The 22433-nt window shown below is 37.6% G+C and overlaps 1 protein-coding gene across 3 annotated transcripts; it reads right to left on the reverse strand.

Annotated features, from left to right (window-relative positions):
• Positions 1 to 1544: 1544 nt before the first annotated feature.
• LOC149830942 (uncharacterized) lies at positions 1545 to 21383 on the reverse strand. Of its 3 annotated transcripts, XM_090013556.1 has the most exons (8): positions 21239 to 21344; positions 19583 to 19976; positions 19275 to 19463; positions 18963 to 19193; positions 17632 to 17909; positions 2322 to 2504; positions 1927 to 2216; positions 1545 to 1830 (listed from the first exon to the last, which is right to left on the reverse strand). In XM_090013556.1, the coding sequence occupies exons 2-8, from the start codon at positions 19964 to 19966 to the stop codon at positions 1739 to 1741; spliced, it is 1647 nt and encodes a 548-aa protein (XP_089869682.1). In that variant the 5' UTR covers positions 19967 to 19976; positions 21239 to 21344; the 3' UTR covers positions 1545 to 1738. The 3 variants fall into 3 exon arrangements, with proteins under 3 accessions (XP_089869682.1, XP_089869680.1, XP_089869681.1); XM_090013554.1 differs by having other exon boundaries at positions 1545 to 2216; positions 21239 to 21383; XM_090013555.1 differs by having other exon boundaries at positions 1545 to 2216; positions 19583 to 19969; positions 21239 to 21346.
• Between the last annotated feature and the right edge of the window lie 1050 nt (positions 21384 to 22433).

Consider the following 22433-nt stretch of genomic DNA (forward strand, 5'->3'; position numbering starts at 1 on the left):
TCTCCTTGTATACTATACTTAATGGAAAATTAGACAAAAATTACGTGCCATATTTTATGACAATAGGTTAAAATTTAATGTCAATAGCATACTTTTTTTATTAGCAATAACAAAGTTTAGGTGTGCTTTAAAATTTTCAAAACATGTGTGTTTTTGAATTATGCCAAGGTACCAATTTAAAATTATCCTTCTTCTGCTGCTGCTGCTGATTATTATTATTAGTAGCTTGAAAGATGCACATCTACAAGTCTTTGTTTCATTTGTCAGCCTTTTTTGCCTGATTACTTTCTACATGCAAACAAGCTAATGGCAAGACGCAGATTGTCTAAGCTGGTCCACGTAACAAATGCATTGTCACAGGGATACTCCAATTTACTCCAGTGTTGTGTCCCCATACATACTGCTTTTAATGGAAAACTACACAAAAATGTCATGTCTCGTGTCCTTTTAGGTGTGTCCATGTGACATAGAATGCATTTGTGTTCACTATAGGAATCCAATAATGCCTCACTCAGATAAATTGTTGAGACTATTGCCTCGGCTGCATCAGATTAGCCACCTATACTTCTCCTGTTAGGGCCAGCAATGTAAGTGGCCAGCACATTTGAAGATTGGTAGTTTATGTCAGTTCTAAAAAAGGACATCATGAGTTTGAAACCCTTATGTGGTGTCCTTTGTCTCAAGGTCGAAGCTGTGTGTACTCTCCAGTGGGCAGGGCAGGGCAGGGCAGGGGGGGCTCAAAGGGTTTTATTACCAATGCTAGCCAATGTTTTGGGGGGCGGGGGGGGTCACTGGGTCCTGAAAACCTGCAGCCAAGTGCAAACCTCTTCCTACTGGATTGCCCTCCCTGAGGAACAGTTAGTTTCACACAGTTTATCCTATGGCAGATTCAGAATGTAGAATACAATTCGTTATCAATATGGAAGGTTACAAATTAACTCATGATTTCCAGGCCTTCAGGTTTTTGCAGCTTTGGCACCTCAAAACTCGAAGGTAGCTGAGGTTAGGAAATGAGCATATTTCCTGGCCAACCTGCATTAGACTTCCTCATTCTGATTTATTTAGCACTGATACTTCTTGATGAACCATTAGGAACGGTGGCCAAGTTCTAGTCAGAAGCAGCCTTGCTGAAAGCCTGAAAACAAGATAGGGAATCATGACCTAGACATGAAGTGACATGATAATGTGATAGAAACAGATCTCCTAAAAGACTCCACAATCCTATTAATGAGATCTAACTGTAAGCAACGGTGGCTATCCTTCCTGGTCGTAAATGCTGCTGAATGAATAAGGTTTAAACCCTTATTGAAAAGAAAAAAGATTTCAGCAGCTCTGTCGATTAAAACATTCTCTAATGAATCACTCACAAGAAATTACATCCCTACACTAGCTACACAATTCTAAGTAATTCAGAAAATTTTAAATTAATCTAGTGTTGCTTGCCAATCACTAATAGATGACGTAGACCACTCCAAGTAGTGGTTCACTGAGTTGATAACATTTCTGTCTGCTCTGGCCAAGGAAAAAGAGAAGAAATTGTCAAAGATTCAGCAATTAACTAGTTTATTGCTTTTTCCCACAAAAAACTGGTTTGCAGCTACCAATTACAAAGAAAGGAGAATCTTAGATTCAAATCCAAGTTCACACAATAATTACAAGTTTTTGGCAATGTACATAATAATGCACAAATGCAACAAATGCAAAAAGTGGGTTTTAGATAACATGCAATACCTGCTTCTCATGTACATTCACTGTTTATGACAGATTTTAGTTTCTCATACCACAATCCATGCACTTGGCAAGTCACAAGAGCTATAACATCCAAGTTATCTGTCAATTCAATGACAAGTTCAAGAATGGAATTAGCTCCCACCCGTTTCAACAAAGTCTGTGCAAGAGGGAAGCCACCACTGCTTTGCTCCTTACCAACCAGAAGTATCACACGCATGCTTTCGATCACTGCATTTGATACCTTTGTGAAAATTGCATCCCCTGGAGTAAGACTCCTGTTCATGACTCTTGTCATCAATCCAGCATCTACTGAGCTTGCACTAATGTAAGAACATATCTGGGAAATCAGCTGGCCTATGTGATAGATCGTAACCAAAGGGATCTCCAAGATCCTACTAAGCTCCTGCTTTGCATCATTTAGAATACTTTCAATGACTTCAAGCGTTAGTTCCTTGTCTGCAAGTGTCTGCCTCACTAACAGCAATCTGGTGCATAAATTTGACTGTTTAATTCTTTTATGAAGATGAACAAAGCTTCAGCTAGCTTACAATTATAAGCTTCACTAGTCATCAAAAAGCTGAAATACTCACGCAGTAGCAATTACCACCACTCTCTGGAAGTCATTTTGTAATGCTACCAACCTCTCCAGATCCAACCTGAGAGTTTCTGGGGTGTTCTCTTCGTTTGATGCAAGAGCTCTGGTCACAATTTGAATAAGTCCTAGGCGCACAATATTTCCTATAGATTTCCACTCAATGTCAATTTTAGGTACTCTGCCTGGCCATGAACACGTCAAAGCTATGTTAGAATGCAAATAAATCATATGAAGTTGCTACTTCAGCACAACTCCAAGCAAACATTTATCTCTTGAGCAGTTGAGTCTCTAAAGCAATAAAAGCCATGGTTGGTAACCTCAAGTCAGTTTGGATCAGGAGACTTGGCTTGGTTACTTGGGTAAACAACTAGACCCACTCATGGGTCTTTTCTTATAATTTATAAAAAATTAAAAGCCACAGATTATCAATAGCAAAATAAATAATTAAACTATCTTTACATAATAAGAACAAATATTGTTATCATATCTACAAGCATGCAGACAAATCTAAGCTCTAGTATCAAAATTTTAGAACCTAATTCATCTTGAAAATAATTGTGTACATTAGAATTTAAAAAAAAAGAACAGAAGAGGAAAATAGAAAAAGAGAAAACAAAAGAAGTCCTTCAGGAAAGGGACAAAGGAGGGAGAGAAAAGGGTCCATGGCTAATTACCAGTGAGCGCATTTATGTTCAGAACAAGAAAAAAAAGGATGAGAACAAATTAAAGAAAAGAACATATGGGCACATAAAAAAACAAAGAATATGAGAGAGAGAGAGAGAGAGAGAGCAATTTAGGAAGAGAAAGGGGAGACAAAAAAGGGTATGGATTGTAATCAAACAAGAGTGCACAATTACAACGCCAACGAAAGGCTACACAAGTGCACGAATATAAAATGGTCACTAATGGACCAATAACAATTTCACGAAGGTGATACCGATAAATCACTCTCACAAAAAATAGCACAAGGTTTAAAGCCAAAGGAGAGTTTTATAAACACACAAAAATGCTTTTGAAAAGCATTGTATACAAAAGAGAGGTGAGGCTCTATTTATAGAGCCTCACTTAATGAATGGGAGGCAGTCCAAGAGACGTTGGACTGTCTCCCAACAGTAAAAAAATCTGACATGTACAGACAAAAAAAAACAGAAAAAGTAAAAAGTGAACAGAAAATAAAAATTACATTTCAGTCTCTAGTGGACTGTTCTAAATAAAAGGACAAAAATACCCTTGTTAGGTATTTGTATACACTTAATTTTTACACTCCCCCTCAAACTTACGGTGAAATCACCGAAAGTTTGCTAAGAAGATACAAAAATCTAGGCAAAGGAAGAACTTTGGTGAAGAACTCAAATTCAAATTAAACATATGGCAATGTAATAGTCCCCTTCAAATATTCTTCGCGAATATAGTGACAATCCATCTCAATGTGTTTTGTTCGCTCATGGAAGGTATGATTGTTGGCAATATATATAACACTTTTGTTGTCGCAGCATAATTTTGAAGGCTCTGAAATATCAATTCCCATATCTGAGAGTAATGCACGCATCCACACAACTTCAGTGGTTGTTGTAGCCATTGCCCTATACTCAACTTAAGTGGAGGATAAAGACACATTTTGTTGTTTCTTGCATCGCTAAGAAATGAGAGAATCACTTAAAAAAACACAAAAACCAATTGTTGAGTGACGTTTATTGGGATCTCCTCCCCAATCAGAATCAGTATAAGCAATAAGATTTAAAGATGAAGAAGATGATAGAAATAGCCCTTTAGAAATAGTTTTCTTGATGTATCAAACTATTCTTAACATGACACTCATGTGAACTGATGTGGGCGCATGTTGAAACTGGTTGACATTGTATACAGCATGCACAATATCAGGTCTAGAAATAGAAAGGTACATTAGTGATTTGATAAGTTGTCTATAAGGTGTTGGATCATCTACTAGTACCCCATCTTCATCTCTCATTTTTGCATTTATCATCTCAGGTCTATTCGCACACTTTGTATCAGTGATTTTCGAGCATGCAACAATATCTGCTGCAAACTTGATTTGAGATAAAATGTAGCCCCTTAGCGAGTAAACCACTTCAATGCCTAGGAAATATCTCAAAAAACCAAGATCAGTCATATCAATTTTTTTTTAAGCATAACTTTAATTTCTTAAATTTCCTTTTGATCATTGCCAATAATGATCATGTCATCAACATACAAAAGAAGAATAATAAGAGAGGTACCTGTAGATCTTATAAACAAAACAGTGTCAGTGTAGCAGGATTTAAAACCAAATTTCAATATGGTATTACTAAACCGATCATACCATGCTTTAGGAGCTTGCTTAAGCCCATACAAAGCCTTTTGAAGTCGAAGAACCATGCCCTTTTCAATAGACAAACCGGGGGAAGTATTCATGTACACTTCTTAAGTTAAATTTCCATTCAGGAATGCATTTTTAACATCTAATTGATAAATAGGTCGTTTTCTAATGGACGCTACTGCAACTAAAGTCCTAACTGTGGTCATACGAGCTACTGGAGCAAATGTCTCCTCATAATCTATTTTATATTCTTCGGAGTATCATTTTGCAACTTATCGTGCTTTATACCTTTCTAGGGACCCATCACTTTTTGTTTTGATTTTAAAGACCCATCTATACCCTATGGTCTTCTTACCCTTGGAAAGAGGTTGAATAGTCCAAGTATGAGCTTTATGTAGAGCATCTAACTCTATCTTCATGGCTTCTACCCACTCATCTATGTTTTTAGCTTCATTGTAGTTAGATGGTTCATGATATGCATGGACAGCTAGAAGATAAGCTCTATAATTTGGAGTAAAAGATTTATATGATACAAATCTATCTGGAGGCCTATAGATTCGTTCAGATCTTCTAACACTAGTTTCCTCGATATTTGTTAATTGATTATATTTTTCTAAGGCACATGGATGCTCCCCAATACTATGTCTAGAATATTGTAAGAGATTTTGGCATGGTTCTCTATCTTCACTAGTCATTAATAGATTCGACATTTTCAACGTCATTAACAATTTTATTATTTGATTTAGGTAATAAATCAAATAAAAAGGCATACTCGACTTCTTCTTTGGGTTTTTCAAAATCAAATCCGTTTTCTTTTTCAAGAAAAGTGACATTTCTGGACACATAAAGTTTATCATTTGTTTGATCATAGCATCGATAGCCTTTTTGATTCTCGGCATATCCAAGAAAGACATATTTTATGGCTTTGGGAGAGAGTTTGTTATATTTTTCAAAAAGTATAAAACACTTACATCCAAATACTCTTAGTCTTTTCAAGTCAGGAGAGATTTTAAAAAGTTTTTCAATTGGAGAGTTGTTTTCCAAGACTTGAGAAGGCATTCTATTTATTAGGTATACTGCGGTAAGTGCAGCTTCGGCCCAAAATTGTTTTGTAATATTCTTTGAGATAAGAAAAGTTCTAATAGTCTCAAGATTATGACGATGCTTTCTTTCAGAAATTTCATTTTGTTGAGGAGTCTTTGGACAAGATCGTTGGTGTAAAATTCCATGAGTTTTTAGATATGATTGAAATTCATTTGAGAGAAACTCTCCCCCTGAGTCGGAGCGGAAGACTTTAATATTTGTTTTAAATTGGTTTACAACAAGGTTATGAAAATTTTTAAAACACGAAAAAACTTCTGATTTAAGTTTAAGGAAGAAAATCCAAGTATGTCTACTGAAATCATCTATGAATGTAACATAATATGAATACCCCCCTTTTTACATAACAAGAGCGGGACCCCACACATCCGAGTGCACCAATTCAAAGATTTCACTAGATGAGGAAGTTCTTGATCCAAAAGGTATCATTTTCATTTTACCAAGTATACAATCTTCACATACAAAATCTTTATCTTTACAAAAAAATTTCAAAAATGAAAACTGAGATAATTTGGATATACTTGGATGTCCTAATCTTTTATGCCAAAGATCTAAATCCATGTTTTGACATGATTACAAAAAGATTTTTTTGGCAAACATAAAAAGTCCATGTAATGGAGATATCCTCTTCTATGGCCTTGCCCAATCAGTTTCCCTGACTGGAGTGTTAGAATCTCCTTTTGAGCCTGTGTTGAGAAAAAAGAAAGGAATAGAAGAAGGGGTTGCGGTTGTCAAGATTTCAATAATGAAATTGTGACCTAAAGACTGTATTAATATGTTCGAGTGTATATTGTGGGTTCGGGTCTGGTATAATATCCAGACCCAGAATGAAAAAGAAGTATACAAAGCTATACATAAATGGACTCGGGTCTGGTATAAGATCCAGACTCAGGTCTGGTATAAGATCCAAACTCGAAACACACACACTTTTTCACCGAACAACTTGCCTTTAAGCATTCAAAAGTGATCTTTTGTCAAGCCCTTGGTAAAAATGTCTGCAACTTGTCTTTCGGTGTTTACAAATTCAGGCTCAATCTCTTTTTTTTCAACCTTTTGTTTCACAAAATGTTGGTCGATCTCAATATGCTTAGCGCAACTGTGGTGTACTGGATTAAATGACATATTGAGAGCACTTTGATTGTCACACAACAAGGTAGACGAAGAGATCGTTTCTCCCACTTCAGTTAGTAAATGCCTGACCCATGTGATTTCAGCAGTAGCGACAACCATGGATCTATACTCAGCTTCAATGCTTGATCTAGCAACAACCTTTTGTTTTCTACTACTCCAAGAGAATAAGTTTCTCCCAATAAAAATACAATATCCCGACGTAGACCTTCGCTCATTAGGATCTCTTGCCCAGTCTGCATCACAATATACAGTAAGTTCACACACATTCTTACCAGACGACTGTGGAGAATATATCAAGCCATCTCCAATGGTCCCTTTCAGATATCTGAGTATCCTCTTAACCGCCTCCATATGTCCAGTACGTGGTGCACGCATAAATTGAGACACTTGATTGACTAAATAAACAATATCAGGGAGATATTGCAACATTCCTATTAGACTGCGGTACCTGGTGGGATCCTCATACAGGTCTCCATCATGAGTACTTAGTTTTTGGTGGAGCACACTAGGAGTTGCTAAAGGTTTGCAGTCTTTCATACCTGCCTTGCTGAGAACATCTATCGTATACTTATGTTGAGTGAGGGTCAAGCCATGAGCCTGGCTATCGACTTCTACGCCAAGAAAATAGCGCAAGGCTCTGAGATCTTTCATTTTGAACATCTGTCCTAATAGGTCTTTTACTTCTTTGATGTTATCTTCAGAGTTTCCTGTGATAACTATATCATCAACATAAATTAACAATAGAGTGATCACATTCTGACTTCTAAAAATAAATAATGAGTGATCCAGTAGGGAGCGTGAGAATCCATGCTTTTGAATCTCAAGTGAGAAGCTGTCAAACCAAGAGCGAGATGCTTGTTTTAGGTCATAGATGGCTCTTTTTAGCCTGCATATATGTGTTTTACACTTTTGCTCTTGATATCCAGGGGCTTGTTCCATATAGACTTCCTCCTTCAAATCCTCATGCAAAAAGACATTCTTAACATCAAGCTGACTCAACTTTCATCCATGTTCAACGGCCAGTGAAAGAATAATTTAAATTGTTCCCATTCTCACCATTGGACTGAATGTTTCATCATAGTCTTGTCCTGCTTCTTGAGTGAATCCTTTTGCAACCAGTCTCGCCTTGTATCGTTCAATAGTTTCATTTGGTTTATACTTTATTTTGTAGACCCATTTACATCCAACAACATTTTTGGCAGGTGGTCTGGGGACGATTTCCCAGGTTCCACATTCATGTAAGGCTTGCATTTCATCATTCATGGCTTCTACCCATTTGGTAGAAGTAGTTGCATGATAGTACATGATAGGTTCATCCTCCTTATTCAGAGCAGTTAAGAAGAGTTGAAAGTCCAAGGAGAAATTGTTATAATTGACCCACCTATCAATAGGATGTCGCATGCGATTGGATCTTCTGACCTCAAGAGTATGAGAGGAAGTAGGTGCAGCTGCTGAGGTGTGATTTGAAAGATTTGGCACTATCGTTCTCTGTCTAGTATAATAAATTCCCTTGTATTTGTCTGGTACAGATGGTATTTCTTCCCCATTCTGTAATCCCGATGTGCCAATAGTCTCAGTCATTTCTTCTTCCTGCTGCCCACAATCTGGAGAGCAGACTTTATTGGAACTAGCAAAAAGTTCTGAATTCAGCCAAGGATGATAAACTTCGGTGGTGGTAGAGGGCATATCCGTTGTGCCAACTTTGTGATCAAAATTGTGTTCATCAAAGATGACATTTTTTGAGATTCTGATACATTTGTTGACGGGATTGTAACACCTATATTCTTTGTAGTTTTCGGCATATCCCACAAATCTACACTTTTGAGCCTTATCTTGAAACTTGTTTCTTAGGGACCAATCAATATGCACATAACAAACACATCCGAAAGCACACAAATCATAATAACTAGGATGAGCTCCAAAAAGACAGTAATAGGGAGACTTATTTTCTAGAACAACCATAGGCAGTCTATTTATCACATGTGCGGCAGAATGAAAATCTTTTGTCCACAGATTAATGGGAAGATTACTATCATGGAGCATACTCATGGCACTTTCAATGATATGCTTGTGTTTTCGCTCAACAATTCCATTTTATTGAGGGGTGTGTGGGCAGGACACTCTTCTTCCTATCCCATTATTTTGAAGAAAAAAAATAAAGTCACTAGATGAGAACTCCCCACCTCCATCACATTGAAAGAATTGGATGGACTCAGAGAATTGATTTTTTACTAAGAAAAGAAAGTTTTGGAACAAAATGAAAACTTCCGACTTATTTTTTATGAAATATATTCAGGTGTATCGAGAGTAGCTATCAATAAAGATTATGTAGTATCTGCTCCCAGATCCAGAGGCAGCTGGGCAGGTCCCCATACATCAAAACATATTACCTCAAAAGGCTTTGAAGCCCTCTTATTAATAGAATGGAAAGGCAATACATGACTTTTGCATAAAAGACAACTGGAACACTTCTGACTTTTCTCATCCACATTGAGACTTTCTTTTGGAATGAGATTATTAGAAACAAGTTTTTCAATAAAATGACTCCCACAATGTCCTAATCGACTATGCCATAAGGAAGACTTATTACATTCAGAAATACTAAAAACATTTGCTGAAGAGAAGGAACACGACTCTAATGAAGGCTTTGAATCCAGATGAATAGGGCGGACGGGATGACATGGAGCTTCTTCAAAGACATACATATTGCCTCGTCTCTTTCCTTCAGCAAATGTTTCCCTCGTGCGAAGGTCCTTGACCTGCACAGAAAAGGGAGTGAATTCGACTAAAGCATGATTATCATCAACAAGCTTAGAAACAAAGATAATAATTTTCCAGTAAGTTCAAGAGTAGAATGTGACATGGGAATGACAGATTTTTCAACATGAGAAACAGGATGATAGGATCCATCTTCAGTGACAATTTTACTTTTGCAAAAATAAGGGATAGGTTTAGAAAGTTTACCTGCATCACCAATCACGTGAGTTGCTGCCCCTGAATCAACGAACCATGTGCCTTGATCATTCTTCTTTAATTTCAATTCTGACAGGGCAGATATTAACAGATCTCTAATCTCTCCATTGTCTCTGATATTAGTGGGCTTTCTTTTTTGTTTTGTCTGTAGAGTCTTTCCTTTATTTTCAGGGTTGTGCCAACAATTCGCCCTGATATGCCCATCCTTTTGTTGCAAAGGAAGCAAGTGGGGATTAACCTTTGTCCCTGAGTGTGAGTCAAGATATTTGGAGTGAGAAGCAATCCACGTCCTCCGTGTCCATTTCGCCCTTGTCCTCGACCATAAGTCACTCCTGTGGCAAAAACTTCTTGGAAATTTGCATGAGCATGTGTTTCTTCAGAAAATCCCTTCAAAGTCATTTCATACTGAATCAATTTAGCTCGTAACTCATCAAAAGTAGGAAGAGTAGGCAGACACAATAGTAAAGTGACGATCATATTATAGTCGGGTCCCAATCCACTGAGAGTTTGTTGCACCATATCACTGTCACTCACGACACATCCTATAACTGCAAGTTGGTCTGTGATAGTCTTCATCTTGTTGAGATATTTCATGATGGTCATGGAATCTTTTCTCAGCTGCTGAAATTCTCTCTTAAGAAAAACCATCCTCGCCTGTGAAACCTGTGAATATGTTTGAACCAACCTCTCCCAAAGTTGCAGGGTTGTACAATTGTCGGAGATTGCAACAAGAACCTCTTGAGACAAGGTAGAAGTGATATATGCAACTATTGATTGTTTTTTTCTTTCCCAGTTGAGATATTCTGCATTTTTGACATACACAATTGAACTCGCCCCTTTATCATCTTTCTCTTCTCTCGTAACAAATTCTAGCGGGACTGGAGTGGTTCCATCCAGGTGACCTAAAAGACATTGGCTCCTTATAAAAGGTATGATTTGTCTCTTCCAAATCAAGAAGTTTAAGGTGGTTAACTTTTTGAAAACAAGTTGATTGAGGAAACTTGAAGAAAGACTCGATTGAGAAGAATGAGAATCCATAGAAGAAAAGGAATTGAACAAGGATATAACAAGGATATTCGGGTGTCCACGGAGTGCCCAGTCTACTGTAAAAAAGGTTAGCTTGTCGCACCCTTTTTTTTTTAGCTGAGCAACCTTCGAGAAACTAACGATTAGAGGCTGTCAGATTCAAAAAGAGATCAGATCTGAATTTTCCCTTCCCTTTTTTATAAAATTGAGATTGACGCAATAGGAATTTCTCACACGTTGAACAAAAGTTGAAACTAATTGTGTTTTCAGGTCTGGACAAAAACAGATGAAGATAACATTGAGTCGTTGATAGACAACTGTTAATTGAGTACCAGTTGTGACAACGAGAAGAAAATATGCTGAAAGGAGGAGACACTTGGTAGAAATGAAAGCAAATTAAAAAAAAAAAATCTGTTGTCAAATATCAGATCTGAACAACAAAAGTTTGATTCTAGTCCAGGTGGCAGAAGGATGAGCAGGGGAGAAGTGCTCCAGATCTGGTGCAAAAGCAATCAGATCTAAATATGCTAGACGAATAAGAAAATGGGTTGACCTTAGGGTTTCACGCAAAACAATAGATTCACGTGAGATGAGATTTTTTTTTTTAGATTCACGATTCAAGTATTCACGCCTATGAACCAATATACACTGCCGGTCCCAAGCCCGGATAAAGGAGGAGGGTTGCGGTAGGCCTGTGACTGCCAGCATAAAAACTTAGTCATACCCTATGAATATGAACCAATATGAGAATTTCGTTGGGGCGTTCCCTACTGAGCGACGCGCTGTACTCTATAGGCCCGGAGGCAGTGATAAATGGGCAAGGGTTGCTAGGTCATCGCCCGGAAGCGACGCGTCACACCGGCGCCCGGGTGTGGTGTCAAATAGGCAAGGGTTCCCTCACTTTGTTGGACGGGTGGGGGTAAAGAAGTTAGTCCAAGACCATAACATTAGGTTAGCCACTTGAAACATAGGGTCTTTAACTGGTAAGTTGGTAGAGTTAGTAGATGTTATGTGTAGGAGAAAGATTGATATTTTATGTCTACAAGAAACCAAATGGGTAGGTGAGAAAGCAAAAGTGATAGAACCTTGGGGATATAAGATTTGGTATACAGGAATAAATAGGAATAGGAATTGAGTAGGGATTGTTATGAGTTGTGAGTTTATAGATAATGTAGTTGAGGTCCGTAGGAAGGGTGATAGGATTTTACTTATTAAATTAGTATTAGGTACGGATATTATTAATATTATTAGTGTTTATGCACCTCAAGTAGGTTTAGATGATTCCATTAAGCGTCAATTTTGGGAAGATTTAGATGGAGTAGTACAAGGGATATCTTATAGAGAAAGACTTTTCATCGGCGGTGACCTTAATGGGCATGTAGGCATTACTAGGGATGGATTTGAGAGTATCCATGGAGGTTATGGTATAGGAGAAAGAAACGAAAGTGGAGAAAGGATTTTAGATTTTGGTTTGTCCTATGATATGATCTTAGCAAACACTTGGTTTAGGAAGAGGGAGTCTCACCTAGTAACATTTAAAAGTGGGGTTAATACGAGTCAGATAGATTTTTTCCTACTTAGAAAGAGAGATAGGGGTTGTTGCATCGATCGTAAGGTTATACCGGGAGAAAGTGTAGCTACACAACATAGAGTCTTAATTTTAGATCTTAGAATTAGACAATGCCGCAAAAGGGATAGACATATGATAGATCCTAGAATTAAGTGGTGGGCACTGAAAGGAGCTAAACAGAGAATGTTTGTAGAGCAGGTAGTTAAGGAAGTTGATTGGTGTCTCGAAGAGGATTCGGAATCAATGTGGAATAAGATAGCGGGTGGCATGAGAAAGGTGGCTAAGGAGGTATTAGGTGAGTCTAAAGGCAGTGCACCGCTAGGTAAGGATACATCGTGGTGGAACGAGGATGTCAAATTAGCTATTAAGGTTAAAAGAGAGTGTTATACAAATCTAAGTAAGAGTCGTGATAATGAGAATTTGGAGAAGTATATGATAGCAAAGAAAGAAGCTAAAAAAGTAGTTCGGAACGCGAGGGATAAGGTATATAAGGAGGTCTATGATAAGTTGGATACCAAAGAGGGCGAGAAGGATATTTATAGGCTTGCAAAGATGAGAGATAGGAAATCGAGGGATCTGGGTATGGTTAGATGTATCAAAGATGAAACGCAAAGGGTTTTAGTCAAAGATGAGGAGATTAAGGAGAGATGGAAGGATTATTTTGATAAGCTATTTAATGAAAGACATGCTCAAGATCTTGGAGACTTGTTCATTCCTTTTCATGAGATGAATCGTGACTTCATGCGCAAGATTCAAAAGAAAGAAATTGCAGAGACTTTAAAGAAAATGAAATCAAGAAGGGCAGTTGGCCCAGATGGTATACCTATCGAGGCTTGAAAATGCTTGGGAGAGAAAGGTTTAGAATGGTTGACAAATCTTTTTAACAAGATTTGGCGGACAAATAAGATGCCTAATGAGTGGAGGAAGAGTACTTTGGTGCCTCTATATAAGAATAAAGGTGATATACAAGATTGCACAAACTATCGTGGTATAAAACTCATGAGTCATACTATGAAACTTTGGGAGAGGGTGATTGAGTCTAGGTTGAGGAAGGTTGTCATGATATCGGAGAATCAATTTGGTTTTATGCCTAGAGGATCAACTATGGAAGCTATACATCTTCTTAGACAACTTATTGAGAGAAATAGAGAGAGGAACAAAGATTTGCATATGGTTTTTATTGATTTGGAGAAAGCATACGATAGAGTACCTATGGACGTTCTCTGGTGGACAATGATGAAGAAAGGTGTTTCTCTTAAGTACATTAGTATAATTAAAGATATGTATGAAGGAGTAGTAACCAATGTCCGCACTTGTGGAGGGGTAACAACCAATTTTCCTATAACGGTTGGGTTACATCAAGGATCTGCTTTAAGCCCTTTCCTATTTGCTATAGTGATGGATGAGCTTACGAGATCAATTCAAGAAAATGTGTCGTGGTGTATGTTGTTTGCTGATGATATTGTTTTGATTGATGAGTCTAGAGCTGGGGTTAATGCTAAGTTAGAATTATGGAGACAGACATTGGAAGCAAGAGGTTTTAAGTTGAGTAAGAGTAAGACAGAATACATGGAATGTCGGTTTAGTAAGCAACGAAGTAGTGATGGGAGTGTAGTGAAGCTTGGTGAGCAAGAAATACCGGTGGATGATTGTTTCAAATATTTGGGATCTATCATTCAAAAGTATGGAGAAATTGATGGAGATGTAAATCATAGGATAAAGGTTGGGTGGATGAAATGGAAAAGTGCAACTGGAGTGTTGTGCGATCGTAGAATGTCATTGCGGTTGAAGGGAAAGTTTTATAGGGCGACTATTAGGCTCGCTGTACTATATGGTACGGAATGTTGGGCTGCCAAGAGACATCATATTCAAAAAATGAGTGTAGCTGAGATGCGTATGTTGAGATGGATGTGTGGAAATACAATAAAAGATAAGATTCAGAACGAGGAGATACGTAAGAAGGTAGGCGTTGCACCCATTGAAAATAAGATGAGAGAGAATCGTTTACGGTGGTTTGGACATATTCGGCGAAGGCCTAATGATGCTCCAGTTAGAAGGATGGAGAAATGGGAAAATATATTAGTTAAAAGAGGTCGGGGTAGGCCTAGGAAGACATGGATGGAGGTGATAGGAAAGGATATGAATGCTTTGAACCTCATCGAGGACATGGCATTGGTTAGAAATGATTGGAGGAGAAGGATTCATGTGGAAGACCCAAAATGATTTTCTTTTTTGGTTCATATCGCCGACCCCAATTGTTTTGGGATGAAGGCGTAGTTGTTGTTGTTGTTGTTTGTTGATTCAGGTATTCACGCGAAATAATAGATTCACGTAAGACGAGTTTTTTTTTTAGATTCATGATTCACGTATTCACGATTCACGTGATGACTTAGAGATTCACGTTAGGGATTCACGTGAGATGTGAATCCTTCAGGAAAGAAACGAAAAGAGAGATGAAGAGTGATGAAGAAGATCGAAAGTGAAGAAAACGAGAGAAATGGAGAGATCTCAAACCTTGGTCGCACCTTTTGGAAGCCCCCTTCAAGCCCTAAGTGGATCTTTGCTCTGATACCATGTTAGAATCTCCTCAAAAAAGAGAAATGAATAGAAGAAGAAGGGGCTGCGGCTGTCACGATTTCAATAATGAAATCGTGACCTAAAGACTGTATTAATATGTTTGAGTGTACATTGTGGGTTCGGGTCTGGTATAATATCCAGACCCGGAATAAAAAAGAAGTATACAAAGCTATACATAAATGGACTCGGGTCTAGTATAAGATCCAGACCCGACTCGGGTCTGGTATAAGATCCAGATCCGAAACACACACACACACTTTTTCATGGAGATCCTGCACCCAACATGCCTTAGATGAGAAGAAGACTTTACACCCATCATCGAAAATTTGAGAAACTGAAAAAAGGTTTAAATCTAATTTTGGAATGACCCTTACATTTGGAAAAAAAAAAATTTTTGAGGTGTCTTTAAGATTTCCGATGCTTTTGACTTTTAAAGAAGTGTCATCGGCAGTTGACACACATGAAAAGTATGAATTGGTGCAATCGGATAAAAGGGATTCATTTTATGTCATATGAAAAGATGCTCCCGAATCCAAAATCCAATTGGACTTACCTGGAGAAGAAGATGAAGAGATGGCGCCACTCGATGTAGAAGTAGTAGCCTTAAGGATATTTGAAACAACCTCCGCTATTTGGGCAATTGTCAAATCATTGAAATTGCCTTCTTTCTTGATATCTTGAGTTTCTTCACTTAGAGCGGCTACTTTCTTGAATTTGGGGCAATTCGATCTTATGTGTCCCAGTTCCTTACAATGATGACATCGGATTTTTCCCTTGTATCCGCCATGATGTCCTTCTCCATTGGTTTTTCGTTCAAAATGAGGGGGTTTATATGTTTTTACAAAGTTACCGGGTCTTGTCATGGCAAGAACCTCATCATTTGACTTGGACATGCCAAGTCTTGTTTCCTCTTGGCAAATTTGTGCAAGATCATCACTTATAAAAGGAATTGATGTCCTATAAAGTAAAGAGGACCTAACTTGTTCAAATTCCGGTCGAAGGCCATAAAGGAAAGAGAAAAGATTTTCTCTTTCTATTTGAGCTTTTCTCATTTCAATAGCCGATCCTTCCCATTTAGGTTCTAACATGGCTAATTCATCCCAAATGAGAGATAAAATCCCATAAAAATCTCTCACACTTTTGTCTCCTTGTTTAGCATTACGTACCTTGTCTTGGAGGTAATATAGTCTAGCCATATCCTTTTGAATGAAGGAGTTCTTTAAGAAGATCCATGCATCACATGCTTTCTTAAACTTGATAATGTTGGTGGCAATCTTAAATTCCATGGTATTCATAAACCATGAGAGAATTTGAGTGTTGCTTGCTTCATAATCTTCCAACTTATCTTGGTATTCTTGTAAAGCCTTTTCCTTTTCTTCTTCGGACAACACTTTGACTTGATCTCCTCTTCTATTCAACTTGAGTTGGGGTTCACTCGTGGAACCACTAACAAAGCCCCATAGCTTTTTGCCTTTGATGTGATTCTCCATTGCCGTAGCCCACATTAGATAGTTGTTCTCGTTTAGCTTGTATGCGATGACAGAGGCGGCATCTTTTTCTCCCATAATGAATTGCAAAAATTTGAATAGAAGGGCGGCTAGCACAAGCGTGAAGGGCACAACAACACAAAGGATTACTAAGAATGCCTTTTCAAAGAGCTCGCTCTGATACCATGTAATCAAACAAGAGTGCACTATTACAATGCCAACAAAAGGCTACACAAGTGCATGAATATAAAATGGTCACTAATGGACCAATAACAATCTCACGAAGGTGATACAGACAAATCACTCTCACAAAAAATAGCACAAGGCTTAAAGCCAAAGGAGAGTTTTATAAACACACAAAAATGCAAAAGAGAGGTGAGGCTCTATTTATAGGCAGTCCAGCAGATGTTGGACTGCCTTCCAACAGTCTGTCTCCCAACAGTCAAAAAATCTGACATGTACAGACAAAAAAAAACAGAAAAAGTAAAAAGTGAACAGAAAATAAAAATTACATTTCAGTCCCTAGTGGACTGTTCTAAATAAAAGGACAGAAATACCCTTGTCAGGTATTTGTATACACTTAATTTTTACATGGATAACCATAGCTCGTATTTTCATAAGAAAAACAAGGGAAAAGAAGATGGGGATAATAAAAGGGAGATAAGAGAGAGTTCATGCCCTTGGGCTCACTTTCAGTCAATGGTCACAAAGAGGAAGGCCCGCACACTGTTGAGGACTTCAAAGAGACACAGGGAGTCCTCACATCCAGCAATCGGAGACAGAGAGAGAGAGGTTTAATTTAGTTTTTTTTCTTATCTAAAAGGACATTATTTTATTTCATTAACTTTCCCTACATTTTCTCACCAAGTGCAAAAAAGTAAATCACACAACTCCATAGAGTCATCATTGACTCTTAACTCAGAGGACCCATATAAGTCTCGTATAAAATGCAGCCAAGTTGTGGAAAAACAAGTCAGATGTGACTTGTGAAAATCCTGATACAGGATGACTGGGCCAAGTGACGGCTTGACTTGCAGGGTTTTGCCAACCATGACAGAGCCCTTACCAAATTCAAAGCAAATCAGCTAAGAACTTGACAAGAGATAAACTTATTGTTGTATACTTGCCAGGTTTAATTAGGTTGGGGAGCAGCAATGCAGGACTAGAACTTAGGTTTGTTTTGCATGCTTCAACAGAAGACTCAAAATCAACTCTTTTCTCATCTAAATGATGCAGCATGTCCAATATCCAAAGTCTTGTCTGAGGTAAATGAGTTGTTGCTTCAGAAGGAGGTCCATAACGAACAGCAAAAGCATTTTTAAGATATTCGATGCCCAAGGGGCCCTTAATCACTGGAATTAAGGCCTGGATTTTTGCAAAACTTATATCTTGTTTTAGAATCTGAAAAAAAAACACATCACTTTGTTAGCCAATTGAAAGGCTGTGAAATATCATAAGAAAAACAATGTAATTGATGAAAAAGATGCTTCTGAAACATCTACTTGTTTAATGCTGAGAAAATATGCTTTGACAACATATTAAGACCCGCATAAAGTTTAAATGAATAACCCACAACCACATCCAGTATCTTATTTGCCAACCATGAAAGTAGTTATCAGGAGAAGAAAAGACAAAAACAGCATTACTAAGCATTTTAGTACTGTTTCCCACAGTTTATTAACCCAAGATTATTTGCATCCTGACATCCCTTTGGCCAAGCTCTTCGTCATTGGGAAACAAGTTTTTTTTTATTGGTACAGCACTAGGACAGATCTAGCTGAAGAATTCAAGACCAAAGCAGCAGAAACCATGCAATTCTTATCTCTTACCAGCCGGCTTTATAGATCCATCAAAATTTGCTCAAGGATAATTGGGCTTTCTGTACTAGGATGCCACAAGTGAACTACATATTTCCGATCAAATGGCTCTCAACTCTCTTTGATCAAATACTACTTTCTTGTGCTGGTTCGGAAATTGAAGATAAGAGATTTTTGAGACTGATGAACTTGCTTGGATGTTTTCTAATGTTAAATCCATTCTCTCAAAAGAAGCGAAGAAAAAAGTGCAATATGGTGTAACAAGATTTGATCAAGGAAACAAATTATGAGCAAACTAGCAAGAAATATGGAACAGAAAGCCAATCATACAGTTCCTTTTAAAAAAGGAGCCAGTTTTTTGGTTCCATAAATTCCAGAGTCACAAAATACAATTTAGCAAGCCAAAATGAATCAGAAAGAGGACAACTTACATGAAAAAATTTCTTAATTAGAACCAGAGATCAATTCATGGTAGAAAAATGTGCATTATCTAAGTTTTGGAAAATAGAAAAAATTCCAACTTCAAGCTGCTCACGTTACCATATGACGATTGACGAGTGCTTATAGTATACACAACATAAGCAAGTATGATGTCTGTTCCAATTGTACTATATGAAAGGTTGAAGCATGTAATCACCTGTATCTGTTCCAAAACAAACCTTAGTCCTTTAACCAGGGCATTTGCAAAAGAAAATCTAGACTCGCTGTTGGCAGAAGCAACTATATGTGATAGCTCCTTGACAAGTTTTTCATGAGCAGCTTTTGTGATATCATCACGTGCTGGTGCTCCCAATTTTATTACAATGTTTATTGCGTAATCAAGAAGCTTTGAGAGGTACACAATATCTTGAACTCCTGATTCTAGAATCTGACTCGGCAAATAAAAAATCTCCAATTATTGGACCGATCAACACACAACTAGTGAGTTTTGTGGAGGTTAGTTGTTCACCTGAGCAAACAGATCGATGTCAATACTCTCATGTAGTTCTTGTTTCCAACTTTGAGGTACTAAAGCATCTAGCTCATCCTTAACTTCTGTCACTAGCTGGACAACTATCGAGTAATCAGGAGGATCCTTCTCTAACGCTTCCACAATCCCATCCCAAAATGCTCTCTCCATGGTGCATTTAATTTGGGCCTAGAAAAAGAAGATGACATGGTTCAATCATAACCAATACTTAGCTTCCACTTAATGCAATAACTGTACTTTCTTTACCAGAGAATCAAGAACTGTAATGATTGAAAAGGTAGAAAAACCTGTATCTCTGCCAACTTGCCCGAAGGTTTATTTCTGTTCCACATACTCTTTGAAATTGAGTCACTTCTGTCGTGCAGTATTTCATTAGCCAACCACTCGTTTAGAAGGCCAGTATCAGCAAGCTGAACAATTTCCCGTCCAACCTTGAAATCTTGCCTTTCCTTTGAGGAGCATTCTGCATCTATGCTATCTCCACTTACCATATGAGCAAACTTAGCAGGTTCTTTCCCAGGCTCTCCTCCTGAATGTGAAGGCACTAGTGAAGATTCATGAGAATCCATAGTTCTGGAGTCTGTGTCACTTGAATCTTCTCTTTTTTCTTCCTTTTTTCCCATGCTAAAGCTAGAGTTCTTAGCACTGGGGTTCTGTTCCTCATGGTTCATCTCCTAGGATCTGCATGATATAAACATCCATGAGTACATGATTTTCATTCTAACAAATATAATACCAGTTCATCTCGACAAGCTTTAGATGTTCAAACAGAGAATTGTTAGAAGCAAATATAAATTGGACTCTTGTTACCAAATCTGCATACAATGCTAATAAAAACGAAAAGTACATACCTTTTAACAAAGAAAGTAAACAAACCAAGCTAGAAAGTGGTAAATACCATGGCTAGTTACTTGGTTTTACTAGTGCAACGAAATTCTTGCCAACGTTTTACAAACTAGAAGAATTGAGCAAATTTACCAGGAAATTGCATTAGTTAGTAAGAGGCACTAAGATTAGCTGCCCAATCTAAACATATGTAAATGACAAAAGAAAAAAAAAGATAATCACAAAAGCATTTTGAGTCCCAAAAGCCAAATGTACCAACTTCTCTATTTTCTTTTTCTTTTTCTTTTTTTGACAGAAGGTGAGATTTAAGTAAGAAAGTAAGATCTTGGTAGAATGACAAGGCATCAACCCCCTGCTAAAAAAAGTACAAATCAAAGGAGTAGAGAAATAAGTGTAGTAGGAACTAGGAACCAGGAACCTAAAGCGACTGGCTTGCAATGTGGAAAGAAACAAACATCTTGAGGACAAACAAACAATCAAAAGGATAAGGAAGGTCTCCAACAGGCTGAGGCTGTTATTAAGGCTTAGGATATCGAAGCTGTTCGAATTGTACACTATTAAGGCAACATCCATCTCATCCCATTTTTCTACACAAATGGGGAGCATCCAAAATGGTCGATACTAAAACGAACTTTATTCTCTAATGTGATATAACACTAAAAAGAGCAAGGGAAGAATTGCAGATAACCAACCAAACCTAGCATCAAAATAAGCACCTAAGAACACAATGAAGGTATGACAACAATCAATTTTGTTTTCCATTCGTGAACTGTGATTTGTAGAAGCACATATGTCAAAGTGTTGGCTGATCACATTTCTAACATTACATTGACTCTATCCGCCATTTGCCAAATCAATTCACGAGTTTTTTGTTATTGAATTTCAAAGGGCATGTTGGAAAAAGCAAGATCGCGTGATTGATACAGCGACTGCATAGGACCAAAGCATCGCCACCCCCCAATCACCGACATTTAGAAGACAAAAACCTATAGTAACATAATTCAGAATTGTGGGTGTCAATACATCAATCAAGCTATCAACAACAGAAGAAGAATTTCCATATGGGTGCAATCAGAATGGTGAGTGGGTGCGATCACCTGTCTGAGAATGATGGCAAAGCTGAATCAGGACACACAGAAGTCGCCTCCCCACCAGCCTTATTCGTCCCGAGCCTACAATATTTTGGGTTTGACGTTGGTTTCCTCTGAGAGAGAAAGAGAGGAGGGGAGAGAAAGCACGCCTGCTACGCTTTGGATCAAGGACCACTTACTATTCACTGACTGGTGTTGAAAACAGCCTTGGAGTAAGGGTCCAATGTTCAAAGGGGTCTGATCCAACTTGCACACCCAAGCATAGGGACAATTATCGGTGATATATTGAAAATATCGCTAAAAGCTCGATGTTTCAGTGACTAGTTTAAACAGCAAAAATACCAGGATATTATCGTTTTATATCGTGATTTTATTACGATATGTACGCTTATATTGGTTACATACCGAAAAAGGGGTTATTTAGCCTGTATATATTTTTGCCCCTTTTTGCATTTTTTCACCAAATTTTTTTTATATGTTCCTCCTTTTCATATATTTTCGTTCCTAATTTTTTGAGCTTGTAAATTTTTGGCAATATTATACTGATAAAGCATGAGGAAAACAAAAAAATATCAATTTCTCATGAAAATTTGGCTGGAGCTATTTTGCCGTTTTAAACTTTCGTCACTAAGCACTCAAGAACATTTGGAGGCCAAATAAGATAGCTTGATGGTAAAGTCGCATTATCCAACAAAGACATTTTAAGTTTAAATTTCACAGGAGTAAACCCCAACTTTTCTTTAAACTAAGAAAAGAGTTAATTACAACTGTATATTGATAATTTTCCTCATGCTTTTTTCGATTTTGATATTGAAGTGAATTCCTGGTTGCCTCTTCCTATATTCAGCTTCATAAATATTAGCTGTCATTACTTTGTCACTAGTCAATGCAAATTAAAAGGAAAACTTACGAATACCAACATTTGTAAAATTTTCCATATCAAAATAAAAAAGTTCATTATAACTTTTTCAAATGAAAATTTTTCGCTTGTTTGTGTAGCAGATGGTGGTGAGTGGGAGGAAGATGAAGAGGAAGTTCTTGTTGTGACAGCCCACAGAATGAGATGTTTTGGGTGAATCGTTGCTCTAATGCAAAAAAAAATTCTATCAAAAATTCTCTCGTATGAACAATTGGAAAAGTTATAATTTTTTCTTTCCTACTTTCACTTTTCTTTTCATTTTCTCACTTCCCAACATGTCCT

Source organism: Nuphar pumila, chromosome 7, assembly GCF_984573655.1.
Source record: "Nuphar pumila chromosome 7, dmNupPumi1.hap1.1, whole genome shotgun sequence".
Taxonomy (NCBI): domain Eukaryota; kingdom Viridiplantae; phylum Streptophyta; class Magnoliopsida; order Nymphaeales; family Nymphaeaceae; genus Nuphar; species Nuphar pumila.

Bases quoted from the DNA above. Each gene is read 5' to 3' on its own strand.
- LOC149830942 (XM_090013554.1), bottom strand. From the start codon at position 19,966: ATGAACCATGAGGAACAGAACCCCAGTGCTAAGAACTCTAGCTTTAGC. The intron at 19,194-19,274 runs GTGAACAACTAA...TTGCCGAGTCAG, and splicing joins ACATCGATCTGTTTGCTCAG to ATTCTAGAATCAGGAGTTCA. The intron at 17,910-18,962 runs GTGATTACATGC...TTTTTTTTTCAG, and splicing joins TTGTTTTGGAACAGATACAG to ATTCTAAAACAAGATATAAG.